Source organism: Vidua chalybeata, chromosome 17 (genome assembly GCF_026979565.1).
Source record: "Vidua chalybeata isolate OUT-0048 chromosome 17, bVidCha1 merged haplotype, whole genome shotgun sequence".
Lineage (NCBI taxonomy): Eukaryota > Metazoa > Chordata > Aves > Passeriformes > Viduidae > Vidua > Vidua chalybeata.
The window spans coordinates 3,574,971-3,592,814 of NC_071546.1; the positions used below are offsets into that span (position 1 = coordinate 3,574,971).

The window sequence follows — 17,844 nt, forward strand, 5'->3', positions numbered from 1 at the left end:
TACTGAGGCTATTTGATTAAAACAGGGGCACATATACAGTGGCTCAAAGGCAGCATGTTTCAAGCTACTCCAAAAGATGCTTTGTTACTAAACACAAGTGTCAAGGTATTTGAGCAAAAATACTTGTCAAGTTTCAGTACTATCAGATGTTTCCTTAAATAATGATTAGACTTTGGTGTAATGGTGGATGTAGTTTAATAATCTTTAATTATAACTGTGTGTTTTCGGATTTCTTTAAGCACAAATACTGTGTTGTGAACCAGTCACCAAATTAATCATTTGATGCAGAAATAGCTGCTATTTGAATTAAATTATTCTGTTTATCACAGAGACTTAGGCACCTTCTCTGAACACCAGGACCAGCCACTGTGGGCAACTGAGCTGCTTCAGGCTGGCATTTCCTTTTCTCTTTTTTTTTTTTTTTAAATATAACGCAGAAACATTCAGCTGGACAATGTCCCCCTGAATGGTACAATCCCCTGGAAAAGAGGGTGCTGGTAGCAGTCCCCCTGTTCAGGTTGCTGCAGTTCTAACAGGAGTTAAGATAAGCAAACAAACATTGTGTTTAGAAGAAAAACCTGGTGTAATTTAGTTCCCGTGGGAATGAGCAAATGCTGGTGGTCACAGCTGGGAAAGCCGTGGGCTGGCCGTGGCTCCTTCCCCCTGTGCCAGCACACCCCACTGGGGCCTGCACCAGCCTCTGCTTTGGCACTTTGGAGCTGCTCCTTTTGAGAAATTGTCGCGCTGCCATCCTCTGTGGTGGCTTGTGAGATGGCCTTAATTATTTTTGGACCCACTCTGCCAAATCCCATCCTTGGCTATGCTGCAGCTCTCCCAGAATAGCAGCAGTGACTTCAGCAGCACCCAGTGCTCCGAAACTGAGCTCATCAAAGTTGAAAATTTGGTGCAAAAATAGCTCAGCCTTTGACCTTTAGCATATTCTGAGTTTGGAGCTGTAGTGTTGATTTCTTAGATGTACACAGAAGTGACCATATGGTTAGAGCAGTTATGTAAAATTGAAGACACACTTCCTCTTCAGACATCATTTGCTCTGGTTGCCTTTTGGCATTACATTTAATATGTGCTTTCTGTCACAAATAGAAAAGGTAATAATCCCTCTGCAGTTTCCCAGAAAATGTTACATATACAAAGCATATGGAAATGTTAGCCGAGTTGCAGAGAACATAAATGTTGGCTGGCAATGGAGCTGCATGCCTGCTAATGAGACATTTAATTCTGGCTGACATGGAAACTGCTCCTAATACTCTAGAATTATGTAATAAAATATATTTAGCTATTTGTCTTTAATGATTAAGCAAACAGAGAGCCCAGTGTATTGAAAATGAATATGTGCCTGAACTGTGGAGCTCAGTGCTGCCCAGGAAAGTGATGTTTGCACCAAAATACTTCTGGCAGCTGCCTGGCTGATGCCAAAGGCAATTCAAGAGTGGTTTCCACAAAGCCCTTGTTGGTTCAACCTTTAGGGTCCAACTGGCCCAGCAATTTAGATTTGATGTCAGTTTTAATTAACCACAGCAGCAAGAAGATAAGCACAGTTTATTACTTGCCATGAGCAGGAAGCTCTGGGTAGAGCTGTCTCAGCTGATGGTCTTGTGAGGCTTTGGAAACACAGAGGCTTTTTTTAGACACAGTAGACTGGAGCCTGAGAACCTTGAACAACACCAGGGTAACCACCTGAGAGCATTCAACCTCAGCAGCTTCAGAGTAGCCAAATTAAATAAATTAAATTATGAGTTATTATTATAATTGTAATTCCTTGTTGTGAACCTGGAGCCATTCACCCATGCACCTCTCACAAATGAGGCTGCAGCCAACAGCTGCTGCATCTTTGGGAAGGGAGAAGGAGGCAGAATGGAGTTTGTAGTCTGTCCTTTATCTTTTAAAATGTTGTTAGGGGAGAGGATTAGGCAAAAATAAAAATATGTGTTCAGAAAAAAAAAAACCAGGTTGGAAAATTAGATCAACACAAAAGTCGAGAACAAAGGCTGCCCTGGCAAAGGACTGTTGTTAAATTTGTAATGGCTTAATTGATCAGCCACTGGATCTGGGTAATGCAGAGCAGTCTATGAGGATGATCACGTGTTGTTAGAAGTGGTTTTCTGTGTCTTTTCACCATTATATAAATCAGACCTTCATGGGAGAGAGAACACTGGAAACCTGACTTTTTAATCCAAATTTTGTGCATGTCATGTACGTTTAAACAGATCAGATCCTGTTTCTGGAGGGAGGTTTTACACTGGGAAGCAATAGACATGTTTGGCTTGCTGCCCCCTCCAAGGAGAGCTGATGTTGCAGTGGCTGAGATGCAGTGATTTAATTATTCAGTTTCTTGTAGTCACCAACCTAAAACATGTGTTCTTTGCGTCTGTATCCACCTGGTTGGAGAGATTTTTATTTTTAACCATAGGGTTTTGACAAGATACAGAATTTAATTTTTAAAATAAGCACCGTGTTTGAATACAAAGCTGAGGCACACAGAATAAGCAGCAATTACTTGTTCAAAAAGCACTGACCATTTCCTCTGAACTCCTCTCCTGTTAGTATTGAGAGAGAGAGGTGCATTTGGCAGCAGGTTATGCCCCAGGTTAAATCAGGTGAGGAAGGGAGGATGTTCTGCTGAATCCTGAGCCTTCTTGTGCAGAGGTTGTGGCTCACGCCCCCACAATGTCTCTGGGACTTCACTTTCAAGGTTCAGCTGCAATGAAGCTCTTGGGTCCTAGGAACAGGAATTTTGATGCCATTAAATGAAGATATTATGTTGGATAATGGCTATTACCCCTATTTTTTATTTGCCCATTTAATTACATAAACATTATTAACCGTTTAAATCAATTGCCTACATTTTACCAAAGTGAGTGGTAGGATAAGTGGTTGTCAGGCTACTGGAAATGAAAAGCAAATAAACTCTTCAGTTTCCAAGGTTTAGTGTACATTTTCATCAGTTTTGAAGGATAATCACATAACAAAATTAAATTTGCCGAGAATTCTTGACTATTGCTTACAGTGAATTGTATGGTTTTTATTACAAATGCCATTTCCTGATAGACTGGTGTAACTCCATTGTTAATGGACTATTTTTTTTTTTTTAATATCACTGCCAAACAATTTATACCATGTTTATAAATAATAGCATAAGGACACTGTTGAAGGAAACTACTGCAGTGACCTTAGCAACAGTGAATGCTGGCAATGAGCCAATTAAAAAGGTTTTTCACTGCTGAGATTTATAGAATTGTTTCTGATTCTACAGCACACATAAGTTTTTGCTTCTCACTGAACCCAGGCTCTCAGCTGTGGCAATTGGGCTTTTATTGAAGAAAAGTTTATAAAATGTGGGAGGAAAAGTCTAGAAATAGCAGTGGACTCTGGAGAGAAGCATGAGATATGTTGTGCATGTGGACACCCCATCCCTGGCAGTGTCCAAGGCCAGGTTGGACAGGGCTTGGAGCTACCTGGGACAGTGGAAGGTGTCCCTGCCCATGGCAAGGGTGTGCAATTAAATGTTTTTTAAGGTCCCTTCCAACCCAAATCATTCTGGGATTCTCTGATACACAGAACAGCTGCCACTTGGCTGTAGCTGTAGAGCAAAGGTGTTCTCCTGAATTCTCATGGACAATGATTTGTGTTGTAAATAAAAATGTGAGTTTGTTGGTGGAGAGGAAAATGTGATTTGAGTTCTGATGCTATTCTAGCTGCAGCTCTCCGTGGTGATTTTTAAGGAGGAAAGACTGTGCTCTAGAGATGCAGGTGGAAAGCCATGCTGGATCATCTTGCACCACTAGAGTGAGAAATGTTGATGTGAATCTGTGATAAACTGTGCAGTGCTTGTTATAGACTAGAAATGATCGATGTCAATGCCTTCAGGAGCTCACTGACTCAACAAATGTCTTAGAACAAATGTCTGGAAGTCAGTGAAGTATCATTGCTGTGTTTGTGTCCACAGCAATGAGAATTCATTTTTTTGTGCTGATTTTCCACACTGGATCCAACAGGTTTCTATACTGAGTACAGACTACTGGAGACCACTCTGGTCTGCAGCTGAGGCCAGAAATAGAGAAAGAGCTATTATTTCTTTTTTCTGCCTTGTCATTTCTGAGGTGTTACAGTCAGTTTTCTTGTGCTTCTAGATCATGCCTTGGTGAAAAACTGGGGCAATAAGTCCCTCCTGTGCTTAAAAACTTCCTCTTGTCTCCTCTGTGTTGGACACTCTGACTCTCCCAAGTGCTACTTGTCATTGCTGTTCTTAAGAATTCTGTCTTCATGCTTCAGTTGAATTGTCTTCAGGCCAATGAAGAATAAAAACATATGTCACTGAGGAAATGATGAAGTCAGAACCTGAGTCCTGAACTTTATCTTTCTATTGCAAATCTCTCAGTCTGTGTTGTTGGCTGTCCTTGTCAAGGCCACAGAATGATGTGACCAAAAGTTGCACAAAATGTTACACTGCTAGAAGAATGCTTTTAACAACAGGGAAGCAGCTATTTTTATTATTGATTTAAATATTCTTGCAAGGTTAAAAAAGCATCCCATTAACAAATGGAGTCCTTCCCAAGTCCCTGCTTCACAGCCTCTTGCAGAAATCCCATTATCCTCCTTAAAGCCCTCTGCTAATTAGGCATTTGTTGGCTTATTTGTCACTTGATCACCTACAATATGGATTTTGTAGTTGAAGAGGGTGTGGTGACTCTGAACCACCAGAAAGTCATTAAAATGTGATTTTTTTTTTCTCTTTTAATCCATGATGCAGTTTTGTCTTGTTTCTTCTGTCAGGGGTAGTTTAATCTTCATCCAGGTTGGGGAAGCCTCTGCAGTAGATGTTCCTTTCTTCAGCATTAATTCAGGGGGGAGATAAAGGGAAAATGCCACTTGGCTGAAGACAATTCTGATGCCTCAGGTTTTAGCTTTTATATTTTTCAGATTCTGTGCTGCTTTAGTGTGTGGGTCTGGGTTTCCTATCAGGGGATGGTGAGCTCTCTGCACAGAGTAGGGAGACAAAACAATTCCTTCTCCAGCTGGGCACCAAGGACAAATGATCCAAATCTCAGCCCAAGAGCAAAAACAATGGCAGAATGAAGAGAGAAAAACAAGAAGGATGGGACTTCAGCTGGAGCTGAAATTGGACAATTAACTCCAATATGCAAATGGAGCAGAACTTATAAATGTGAGACCTCATGACTGCTTGTCCATTTTGTGACCATTTTGGGTTCATCTTGGGTGTAGCCTTCATAAGGCATCAGTTCTGGGTTGTGAGCATCTTTCAGTGTCTGTGGGTGACCACGACTTGGAGAGCATTTGTAAGAGGAGTGTAGTTTGATAACAAAGCCCAGTGTTTTATGGGCAGCAGTGTCTGGGTACACACTGAAATGCAGCAGTCCTGCATGGCTCAGGCAGTGGAATCAGTGGAAAAGTCTGCAGCTGGCAGTTATGGACCTGGGAAAACCTGCTTTTCCTAATTCTGAGCATGGTCCCACAATTGTTTGGTTTTATGTATAAAGCAAAAGCATTGCAAGCTTCTCCTCTCCCAAGGCCTTTTGGAAATGGGCAAACCAGACCCACTTTTGCCACACAGTTCATCTCTCAGGGAGGACTGGGGAAGTGTTTCTGTCACAATCTTCACTTTAAATATCTGCAGCAAGTATTTGAGGTAATATGAGATCAGTCTCGTTCTGAGAAGATTTTTCTTATGAAAATCCCCCAAAATCATAATTCTTTTCGTAACATTCATTTCCAGAAGAAAAGCGTTTTACAAATTGTAGACTGTCTCTTTAAAAAATTCTTCCCTATTATCCAACAATTTCCCAAGTGAATGAATTGTCCTCATGAATGATACTGAACTCAACTTGCCATTTATATTCATATTTATCAGTGAATCAAACAATTTCATTGGTAGATTAATTCAGTATGACTCAGATTTGAGAATTAAACCCCATGGGTCTGATTTTGCCCTAATACGTGGAAAAGGGATGTGGTTATGAGATTTAGAGATTCTGGGTTTGTACAAACGCTGCTGTCTGTGGTACATCAGTGAGGGCAAGAGATTTCTGAGCCTTTTTCTGCTGTTATACACAAAAACAGATATAAAAATGTGGGACGTGTGCAGCAGGTAGGTAATCACAAATTTCATCAAATAAGAACTACAAATTAAGTTACACAGTCTTAATGTGCATGGAAATAGTAATTTATTTTCCCCAGCATAATGTATAATCAAACTCAGAGCTCATTGAGAGTCTTATTCCTGACTCAACAAAAATGGTGAGAGAAAGATCATTCTGTGGCTAATTAATAAATGGGTTTAACGCAGCTTTTGACTTCAAAAAAATCTTTATATTACTGATTGTCAGAAGATTGGAATGGTAAATTCTACTTCATAGCACCCTGTGAAGGATTCTTATATTCTGCTTAAAGTGGCTGCTTGGCCACTGCTGGAAACCAGCTGTGGAGATAGATGGACTTTTTATTATATTGTCCACAAACATTTTGTCACATTTAACATATGGAATGTTCAGTATCTGTTCTGTGCCTTCAGAGTGACTTGGAGGGAGTTCAGAGAGATCTCTTGTTCTGATCTGTGCTTCTGCAGCCATCCCTGTGATAAAGGGATGGATAAAGGGAAAGGATCCCATGCTCTGTCTCTGAGGTAGTGCAGTGACCCTGCTCCTCTCCCCTGGGAATGGAATACTGGGAAAGGGTCAGAGCAGTTCTGCAAAGCAAAGCCTTGCCTCACAAATCCTTTCCTACCAGGAGGGGATCAGGAGTAGTGAGTTAGTTTGTACCACAGCAGGTGCCTGGAGGATGGGAGACAAAGGATCTAACTGGAAATGAGAGTTTTTGGACTGGATAAAAGGGGAAAAAATATGAGGGTAGTCAAGCAGTGGAGGAGGTTTTCCAGAGGGGATGGAAAATCCTCTGGGGGGGTGTGGAAGACTCAGTGGTAAGCTCAGAGCTGATCCTGCTTTGAGCAAGGGCTTGGCCTGAGGCCCCTTCAGCCCAGATTATCCCATGTTGCTTCCTTCTGCCTTAACAAGTACAGGTGTCAAACTCACTTTCTGGGAAATAGAGTTGTTCTTTGGCAACAAACACAACTATGTCTGAAAACAGGCTGGTGCACCTGCTGGAAACCCACGTCTCTATGTCGGGAAGAGTTTGCTCTTTAAAACAACACCGTACACCTGGGTTTGGTGTTCAGGCTTTTAGAAGCCTCATTTTGCAGCGGAGCATTTTGACAGCTTCTTTTTCAAGTCTTTCCTGGTTGCTGTAATTTGACTTTTGAAGCTGCTCAGCTCTTCAAAGCCAGCAGTGAGACAGCACCAGCCAAGCTCTGGCGGGCGCTGCCGGCGGCTCCTCGGTGCCTCGTTCCTTCAGCTGTCATTTGTCAGAGCACACTCGTGTAAACTTAATGAACAATGTGCAAAGCCATTAAAAACTCAATTACGGCCTTCTCTTTACTGCAGACGTGAGAGGAGGCAGACATAAAGTGCTGATGTGTAAACACAATAGCCACCATCTGCTGCAGAGCGGCGTTTCGGCTCCAGAAACAGGAGCTGTGTTACAGATGCATCAATAATAGGACGCTTATCAAGGCATCATTATCCACCAAGCAGGGGAAAAATTGAAATTTATGGCCAGCCAGAGAGCACTTCATGGTTTAATTCTCCAATTTTCAATGGTATGTTTAATAACTAGGAGAGAGTGGCATTTTATGTTCCTGCCGTTGGAAAGGATTTTTGAAAATGAATTTATTTACAGTCTCCCCATCTTTGCTTCTGACTGATCGGAACATAACACATTCATTTTTACATCATCAGGATAAAACCAGCAAGATATTAATTAATTTAACCTGTTGATCCAAGTACACCATGTTTAATTGACCTTATGCTCAATTTGCTTGAATGAACTTATATTTCTCTGTCAAATAAACATAAAGAAGAACTTCTGTCCAGCATAGATAATTTTTTTCCCCCAAATTTCATTTTTTTCAGTTTAGTGTAGACTTAGAAACTTAAACTTGTGTAAGGAAGTAAACAAAACAATGCTTTGTTTCCTTTTTTGTTTCTTTTTTCCCCCAGTTGGATATGGAACAGTCTAAACAAGAGTTTCTCCAAGATACCTTTTGTTTTATTCATATTCTTGCCTGGAGACATTCAGGAGGCTTTCAGTCACCTACTAGTCAATAATTTCCATTTGTGACATGTTAATTCATTCCTTAGTCCTTTGCATGAGTGGAAACTGTGACAAGTGATTTGTTGGTGCCAGACCAGATCGTATCTCTTTTATTTGCACATACAGGCCTATAAATTGAGAATAAGTCCCATCAGCTTCAGCTCTGTGCTCAGCCTAAAGAAGGCTGTCAGACCCTAAATCACAATATGTCAATTTTCATTAAGGATAATGAGGAAAACCACGGTTATCTTTAAAAGGCTGGTTTGTCTTTTATTTATTTTCTCCTGGTGGGAGCTCTCATGACCTCTCACCTACTCCTAAGTGATGGATCTTGCCCACACAGGTTCCATAGACAAATTTGGAAATTTGTAATAGGAGAGTGGATCTCATCTGTTGATCTTGAAGCGTTCAGAACAACTTTGTGAAGGTCCTGGAGGACAGGATACCTGCTCAAGTTAACACTGTAAAAATAAAAATAAAAATAAAAAATAAAAATAAAAATAAAAATAAAAATAAAAATATGCCTATTGGGGGCCAATATATAGGATATAGTGTATAATTTATTCACAGTTGAATTTTATATAAAATATATATATATATACATATATATAATATTTATATATTATTTTTATCAGTGATTACCTTGATGGAATTACAAGTTTTCAGCCCCTAGGATGGCCAGGCTTGGGGTGTTTCTCTGGATGCTGTGGGGTGAGCTGTGCCTGGGGTATGCCAGGGAAGGGTTTGTGGGGGAAGCTGCCACTCCAAGGCTCTGCAGAAACAAAGGACTGTGGTACAGTTCCGTGGGAACAAATCCCTTTAAACAAGGTGTGAGTTCTTTTCTGTGGCAGAGATGGCTCTGTAAGTGGAAATTTTTTATCTTTTCCACTGTCATAAAAGAATACCTCTTATCAGGACTTTTCCTGAGAAAGTTCTGTTTCTTATAGGATTTCCTCCTGTATCTCTACACACATTGTATTAAAAAAATCATGTTATAAATAAGAAGCTGGGAATAATTTATCCATGACAACTGTTTGCAAGGTTATTTTTTTAGTAATTATTTTGGTAAGTTCTTTTTGGTGGATGGGTATTCATATTGGTGTTGTCAGTGGCTGGATTCAGGCTCCCCACTCTCCCCAGAATTGTCAGCAGTTGCACAAAAGGCCACGAATAGCTTGTGATTCATTATTTTGTGGGTGGTGAAAAATAAAATTGTAATTTTTCCTTGGAACTTTTTATAAAAGCTGATGTTTTTTCTCCCAGAGGAAAGCTCGTTATTTTTATATAGGGATCTGTAAAAGTGAAATACTCCCTAACTTTTGCTGTCATTGAAGCACTTACCTCCCCCAGTGCAGTTCAGGGCTGCATTGTGTTAGACACAGCACAGATCAGAGCAGTTCTTTAGGGCAGGATAATCTACATATTATCCAAATTAAAGAGAGAAAAGCTGGGAGGTGTGCCCAGAGGTGGAAAGCTGTGCCAGGTGCTGTGCAATCAATTATGGTGTAAAAATCCCTTTTCCTGGGTGCCTCCCCAGTGTGGGAGGCACTTGGTCAGAAACCTTGTGAACGCACAGGAGCTCTGCTGTTCTTGGAGTGATTCTGGGCGGCACCTGCCTCCTCCAGGGTGGGATCTGGCACTTGGGGAACTTCACTGTATTCCAGTGGCTCTAAAATGCCTCGGGCAGAGCATTTCACAGCAGCTGCTGGACTCTTCCAGGTCATGGCACGCTTACTCAGCACTTTTACAGCGTCTTCCCTCCCAAATTCTCTGCAGAAGAGTGGCTCTTGCAGTGATTCTGACAGAGATCCTGGAATCCCAAAATGGGTTGTGTTGGGAAGGACTTTAAAGCCAATTCAGTCCCACCCCTGCCATGGGCAGGGACACCTTCCACACTCCCAGGCTGCTCCAAGCCCTGTCCAGCCTGGCCTTGGACACTTCCAGGGATCCAGGGGCAGCCACAGCTGCTCTGGGCACCTGTGCCAGGGCCTCAGCACCCTCACAGGGAAAAATTCCTTCCCAATTTCCAATCTAAAGCTCCCCTCCTTCTGCTTAAGGCCATCCGCTCTTGTCCCATCCCTCCATTCCTTGTCCCCAGTCCCTCCCCAGCTCTCCTGGAGGCCCTTTAGGCACTGGAAGGTGCTCTAAAGTTTCTCTGGAACCTTCTCTTCTCCAGGTGAAACCCCCCAGCTGTCCCATCCTGGCGGCAGAGCAGAGGGGCTCCAGCCCTGCTGGATCTGGGTGTCACAATCAGCCTGCCCAAACCTGGCTGTGTCAGGCTCCCAGGCTGCTGCCTCAGCAGAGGGGCTGGGCTGCCTCTCCAGGCCTGCTGGCACCTGTGCTTGCTGATAATAAATGTTCTCAGGTCATAGGAACAGAACCCAAACTTCAGTTTCTGAAACATTTAGTTCATATGAGTAGATTTTTAAGAGCAGTGTGTATACATTGCATGCTGAAGAAGGGGATTTTATGGTTGACTGGGAGCAGAGTTACATCAGCACTGGGCATTTGTCAGGATCCTAATTTCTAGATAGAACTTGGAAAGTTTGGGTTCAGCTCTAACATTTCTCCGAGTCCTTGCTGTGAATCTGGAATTTCTTAACTTGGGACCATTTTGTTTTTTTTGTTTTTCCTTCATTTCCACTGAAAGGCAGCATTGCCAGAGACCATCTTGCCTATACATTTTCTTAGAGTCTCTTGCTCTTCCCCAGCTGTGCTTGCATTGCAGTGGAATTTTCCAAGGTCTTTAGAGTGTGTAACTTTATTTATTTTTTTTTTAAAGATTGACTTCCTCCTGTCAATCCTTTACAAAATGAATATATATCATATAAACACAGGGGGAAGAAAATCTTCTGATGGAAAGTTGCTTGTAGCTGTTATAAATTTATAATATATGACTGTTCACTGCACAGAATTGATCCAAATGTTTGCCTGGCTCATCTGAGTCACCTGCTCTGGTGAGGAAAAGGGAAAGTCAATAGGTCAGAAGTGAGGCAGGGCTTTTCAAACTCAATCTTCTGTGAACTGCAAGAGGCCAGCAGACAAACACATCTTCAGTGTGCCTTGGCAGCAGCATCAGAGCCAGGAGCGTCAAGTGGGCTGTGTTTGATTAAAAATTATCATGCCTGGCTGCTGACACACAGATTCCCCCTGCCCCATCCTGGTGTTTTGTTTAGTTCTTTCTGAGTAGAGTGTCTGTGCCCACATAAAGGAGATCCTGTAACAGAACTGAATCAAATAACTCTCATCATGTTCTCCCTTATTGCTGACATTTGTCACCTTGATGCATCTGTGAGGAGATGAGTGGAGACACAATGTACTATAAAATAACTGCCTGATGAATCCAAATGCAAGTTCAACATGGAGTGCCACGGTTAATATGATGCAGACTTCCAGGTTAACAAACTCATAAATTGCCTCAGGATACATTTCCCTCCCTAAATTCAGCCTACCCTTTCCTCCCACAAGAATTATTGTCCTGTTGCATTATTACAAGTAAAGATGTTGCTGTTCTGTCGGCAACCCTCACTTGGTTGGGCTCTGAAAATTGGGGTTTTCTTAACGTGACCTTCAGATATTGAGGAGCCAGGGTTCACAGGTATGGACTGGAATGAAGGGTGTTGATAAAGGCAATTATCAGCTGAGAGCTTCCTCTGTTGTAGTTTTTGTGTTGAATCACAGAATTGTTCAGGTTGGAAATTACTTTTATAGATCATCAAATCAACCTTCAACCCAACGCCATGCTCACCACTAAACCACATCCTCAAGCACCACGTACACACATTTCTTTAACACTTCCAGGGATGGTGACTCCACAGTCTGTTCCAGTGCTTTCCCACACTTGTCATGAAGAATTCTTCACTTCTCATGAAGAATTTTTTCCTAATACCCAATCTAAACCTCCCCTGGTGCAACTTGAGGCGGTTTCCTCTCATCCTGTCACTTGTTACCTTGTATTGAATGTGCCTTTGGGGTGTGGTGTGCAGCAGGAGAACCTGGTTGTTGCTTGAAGTGGGAATGTACTTTTGTTTAGAGTGACTGTGTGATCACAAGGTGATAAAATAATACAAGCAAGACAGCATTTCTATTCTGATTTGCAAGTTATTTAATTAAAGTGGTTCTAGCTAGCCCTGAATCTACTGGTGTATATACCCTGCAATTTTAATATCTTTTCTCTCCCTAACAACTGGCACCAAACAGCTGCTTCCTTCAGAGGAATTTTGTGGCTTGTGAGGGAACTACTGACTTTCTGGAGCTGTTTACACCAAAAATCCAAGCAAACCCACTCTTTTTCCTTTGCTCTGCAGGCTCCTTCATGATGGTGAACAGCTCTGGGCGAGCATCAGGGCAGAAAGCCCACCTGCTGCTGCCCACGCTGAAGGAGAATGACACGCACTGCATCGACTTCCACTATTACCTGTCCAGCCGCGACCGCTCCAGCCCCGGCTCCCTCAACGTCTACGTCAAGGTCAACGGGGGCCCCCAGGGCAACCCCATCTGGAACGTGTCAGGAGTGGTGACCGAAGGGTGGGTGAAGGCAGAGCTGGCCATCAGCACCTTCTGGCCACATTTCTATCAGGTAGGGGTTTGTAATATTTTTCCCTTGCTCTCCTTTGGATGTCTACTGTTTTGAAAATCGACACCTCCCTCCCTCCCTGAAATTTCCTCTCAGAATAAATTCACCTATAGTGGATATATAGGCAGCCTGACATATTTCTTTCCTCCTCACTTTGTTCTTTAGTTGTTGGCAGGCCACAGACTGATGGAGGGGAGGCAATTATTGACAGGACCCACTCGTTCATGAGGAAATTGCCACTTTTACTGGCACTTTCCGTGGCACTGTGTGACTGCAAACAAAACAGTTTATGGATATGTATCTGTACTCTGCATGAATCTCCCTGGATTATTTTTGGACCTTGTTTGGTTCCGTAAGAAGGAATATTTTTTGACTTGGCTTTGCATGTATGAGGGGTATAAGGACATAAGGTTACAAATAAAGTCTTGTACCACGGTATCATATGTGGATATTCTTCACTAGATCCTCAGTTCCTCCTTTTCCTAGCACAGCTTTATTTATTCTGTTAGAAGATAATTTTTTTAGACAAGGACAAAGCCAAGGAATGTAATGGCTATGCTATTTTTTGGTTATATTAGTTTTACACCAACTTATTAGTTGTCTGTTTCAAACTTCATTTGGCAACTTTGCAGCCATTGTTTTATTTCAGTTAGATAATTTGCACACCATGGACTCACATACTGCTTTTTATTTGTTGAAGGGGTACTTTTGTCTTGTTTTATATTCAAGACACACCAGAAAAAAAAAAAAAAAAGTCTGGAAGATAATTGCATCCTAAACCTTGCAGGAGATTTGATGTCCATGTGATACTAATAAAAGCCATGAGTGAGACAGGCACCGAGATAGAATGAACTATGAAAAGGCAGCAAATAGTCTGTGTATAAAAAACAGCAGGTAGAAAAGCCTCTCTTTTTCTTGCTTCTAATAACTGGGTAGGAGGTCTGTAAAATCTGAGCTGGAGGAAGATGCTTTAATGTTCTGCCTCTGAAAGAGTTGTGGATACCAGCAGAATCCACAGAGTGCGCCAGGCGGGCGAGAGGGAAGGATAAAGAGATGCAAATGTGTGGAAAATGGTGTTTTAAGGGCAGTGCACATCTTGTGACTGTTCTGAAGGCACACTGGAGCGCTCCTACTCCATTCATATTAACATGATCCTGGGCATGAAGCCGAATTTGCTTCATCGTTGGTGCTCCGCAGAGATAACAGAAATGATCTTTCACCCAGAAAATCGGTGCTTGAAAAACCTGCAAAAGGCAGTCTGATCTCACACTAAGAGGGATCCTGCTCTCAGATATATCAATAGGAGGCTTCCTGAGCCTCACTTAGGTCTTTTACAAGTACTTTGGCAGGTCAAGTTTACTTTTCTTGGGCAAAAGAATCCTTTAAATCAAACAAGAATTTTCTAGTGAAGCACAAAAATGAATGGTTTGGAAGGCAGCAGTACCTACCCAGGAGTAGTTCCTACCTACAAAATGCAAGGGGCTTCTTTTTAAATTTGTGATGAGCGCTAGTGATGTCTTCTGGCGATCCTTGTATTTTTGTTCCATAAGCATGGCTTTTAAAATTTGAGATCTGTCCTGGATATTATGGGGGTCTAGTAGACTGATTTCAGCCTCCGGTTTTATAAATCACCTTGTTAGTGGTCTGTAGTCCTGTGAGTTTCTACATTTAAGTAAGGTTTAAGAGAAAATCAAAAGAAAAAAGAGAACTTGAAGCTTGAAAAAATGAAGAGGAAAAGCCTAAAGTAACATTTCTGCCTAAATAAGTCCAGAGCTGTGAGGATGACAAAACTTTGGTGTTTTGCTGCTTGAGGAGTGTCTTGTTCTTCACACTCATGATCTAGAATGTGCCATTGCAGTGTTATTTAATAAAATTCTGGACGGGCTTGGGTTAGAAGGGACCCCAAAGATCATTTCATTCCAGCCCCTGCCATAGGCAGGGACACCTTCCACTGTCCCAGGCTGCTTCCAGCCCTGTCCAGCCTGGCCTTGGACACTTCCAGGGACCCAGGGGCAGCCACAGCTGCTCTGGGCACCTGTGCCAGGGCCTCAGCACCCTCACACTTACCAATTCTTTGTCAGCTTTAAATCAAAATTGCATTCTTGGAGAACTCTCTGTACACAAGAGGCCTGACAGCCTGTTCTGTATTTTGAAAAGACCATGCAAAACCAAGATTTTCCATAAATATTGAACTCTGCATCAGGCAAAATGTCAATTATCCTCCTAATGCACAGAAACCACACCATCCTGGACTGGGATGTGCACCAAAAATTCAGCCAGGCAGAACAATCTGAAGCTCTCTGCCCTGGTCTGAGGCTCTGTCAAGTACTTTGAACATTGGAGATGTGGCTAGTGGAAGACCAGTATCCAAAGCTGTTGCCAGAGGTTGTGTTTTAGGTCTGGCAGTTCTGTGCAAGGGTCATAGGAGTCATCTGGCTGCAGAAGCACTTAGCTGAGATAGAAACGTGGGGAGATTTATCACGTCTACCCTGGAGTTACTTGTACTTGGATTCTCAGCCTGCAAATGTTTTCCAGCGTAGCGAGAAAGAGCTCTAATGGCTCTTGGAGAAAGGTAATACGTGTAATCTTGAATTACTGCTTGCCATAAGGATGAACTCAGTCCCAGAATGCACCAAGGGCAGCACTAGAGCCTGCCAGGAAGGTGTTTTTTTGATGTATAGCAAGGAATGTTATTGATCCATGCCTGGAGAAAACTGTTGTAGCACAACAGATGAGCTGGGCTAGGCTGCTAACACAGACATTGTTGGTAAATCACAGCGCTGGAACGGGGGCTTGTTCAGTGGGAAGGAAACATGAAATGACTTTGTATTTGCAGACCTCAGGAGCATTTAAGAATGCTTTTTTAAGAGTGAAGCTTTGTATTTTGTCAACTGTATTAATTTCTGTGGTGTTCTTTAAATGCAAAGCATTATTAATTACAAAGCATTGCCTGTCTCAACCATCATGCTGCGTTTCCAACTGAATTTAAAAGGACAAGAGCAATATTGAGCATGAGATTTGCAGAAATGGGCCCCATAAACATTTATTCCTGCCTTTTCCCCATGTTGGGTCTCAGTTCCCAGTTTTCAGGAAAGCCTGAGTGCTTCTGTGCTTCTCACTTCGATAGGGATGAGATCCTTCAAAATAGACAAAAAGACAATAATGTGTAAGTTTGACTTGGGAAAGGGCAAGAATATCTGAGTGTAAAGCAGAACAGAATAAAATAGTTAAAAAATATTGCTTGAATTGAGAAGAGTCCTCTACTCAGTGGATTCTGCACCAGTGGACAGGGATTTTTTAGAGGCTGAGTTTGTTATTATTGAGTTAGATTGTGCTGTATAAAAGACCCTGGACATGTTGGTAATTAACCAAAGCCAATTCTCTGTGTGTTGGTGCTTACTTCTGCCACCCACTCATACCTGATGCCAGTGCCTTGGAGAACTTACCAAGTTCTTGGCTTACAGATAATTGAAAATTACTTTGTTGTGGCTTATGACTTTTCACAAAAGTAAAACTAAAATAAGATTTTGTAGCTGTAATGTTGCACTTGAATTGGGTCTGAAGGGAGTTGCAGTAGAGCCTTGCATGACCTTGCCAGTAAATGTAATTTTTATCATGAATGATATTTAATTGCTAAAGTAATTATAATTTCCATACTAAAGACTCCTATTTTATACTCTTATTTTATACAGCCCCTAAAAAGCCTATCAAGGACCTTGATAACACAAAACACTTGCTAATGGTTTTTGGATTATTTTATCTTCCAGTGGCTTGCTTCTTTCTAGTATTTCCTGGGCAGCCTAATTGTTGTCAGTACCCTCTGGAGGATAACTTTGTTTCTACATATTATTAGCTCCTGAGCTTTTCTTAGCTTGTCTTTGCCTGTTTTTATGCCTTTTTTCCCTTATGGATGTATTTCAGGAGATCTCACATATGGCTGTGTTTTGAATTGGGGGAAGAGATCTAAGGAAGTCATGAAAACATGAGAAGAAACCATGTTCTGGAAGCCCAAATGCAAAGAAAAATGAATGACAGCAATTCTGTAGTTAGGAAGGATATTTTGGTCTATTTTTATCCAGGGCAATATTTGGACAGTTGAACCTTTTACTGTATTAAATCTTTTGATGAAGGAGATAAAGAAGAGGCTGAACAGTGACAGGCTGGGAATGCCAGCTTTTCTTTAGAACAAAAAGAACTGTTGAAAAGCAGTTATAAATAGTTAACTCTGTGTTCTAGTAGTGAATTTCAGATGGAATGACTACAAGTAGCTGCACCAGAACACTGCTCTAATGGCAGTAACTGTAACTAACTCTGTCCTTGGAAACCTGATTGTTTACTCATGCAAAAATCAGCAATCCAGTACAGTGTGAGCGTTGCTTTAGACAGATGGAGTGAGACTGGGAATTTCCCTTTCACCTGTAGAGGAGAGCACCCATTCCTTCTCCACCCATAAATTTTTTAATGTGGTAAAGGACAGCACTTTGTTCCTTTGGGAAGAGAATCAGTAATTTGGAAGTAGCATCACTGATTATTCAACATCAGGCTGCTTAATAATAATAATAATAATAATAATAATAATAATAATAGGAATAATAATACTAGTAATAATAAAAGTTGCTGTTGTTATTGTTATTGCTATTATTATCATGGTTTGACATTTCAAAACTTCTTATTCCTTGTAGAGTCAGTGCATGACTCAGGTTGGAAGGGACCCATAAGGATGATTAAATCCAACTCCCTGCTCCTCTGAAAACTCAACCATGCTGAAAACTCAACCATGTGTCTGAGAGTGTCCTCCAGATGCTGCATGAACTCTGCCAGGCTGTGCTGTGTTCATTTCACAGATCTCCCTCCCACTGAAGAACCTTTTCCCAGTGCCCAAACGGAGCTTTTCCTGACTCAGCTTTCTTCCATTTCCCCTTGTCCTGTTGCTGGTCCCCAGAGTGAGATCTGCACCTTCCCCTCCACTGTCCCACTTTCCAAAAATTAACTTATTTTTAATGATCTCCTTATCAGATTTTTAGTTTTTGTTGTTTGGCTTTGTTATTTTTCTCTGCACTGCTATTTTGTAATAGTCCATATATTTT

General features: G+C 41.7%; 1 protein-coding gene across 1 annotated transcript in view; it reads left to right on the plus strand.

Annotated features, from left to right (window-relative positions):
- Positions 1 to 17,844, plus strand: part of PTPRT (protein tyrosine phosphatase receptor type T) — a 442,398-nt gene that overhangs the window by 152,960 nt on the left and 271,594 nt on the right. Inside the window, exon 3 of the mRNA XM_053958427.1 lies at positions 12,489 to 12,760. Within this exon, the coding sequence (XP_053814402.1) occupies positions 12,489 to 12,760 (272 nt within the window). The remainder of the gene's footprint in view (positions 1 to 12,488; positions 12,761 to 17,844) is intronic.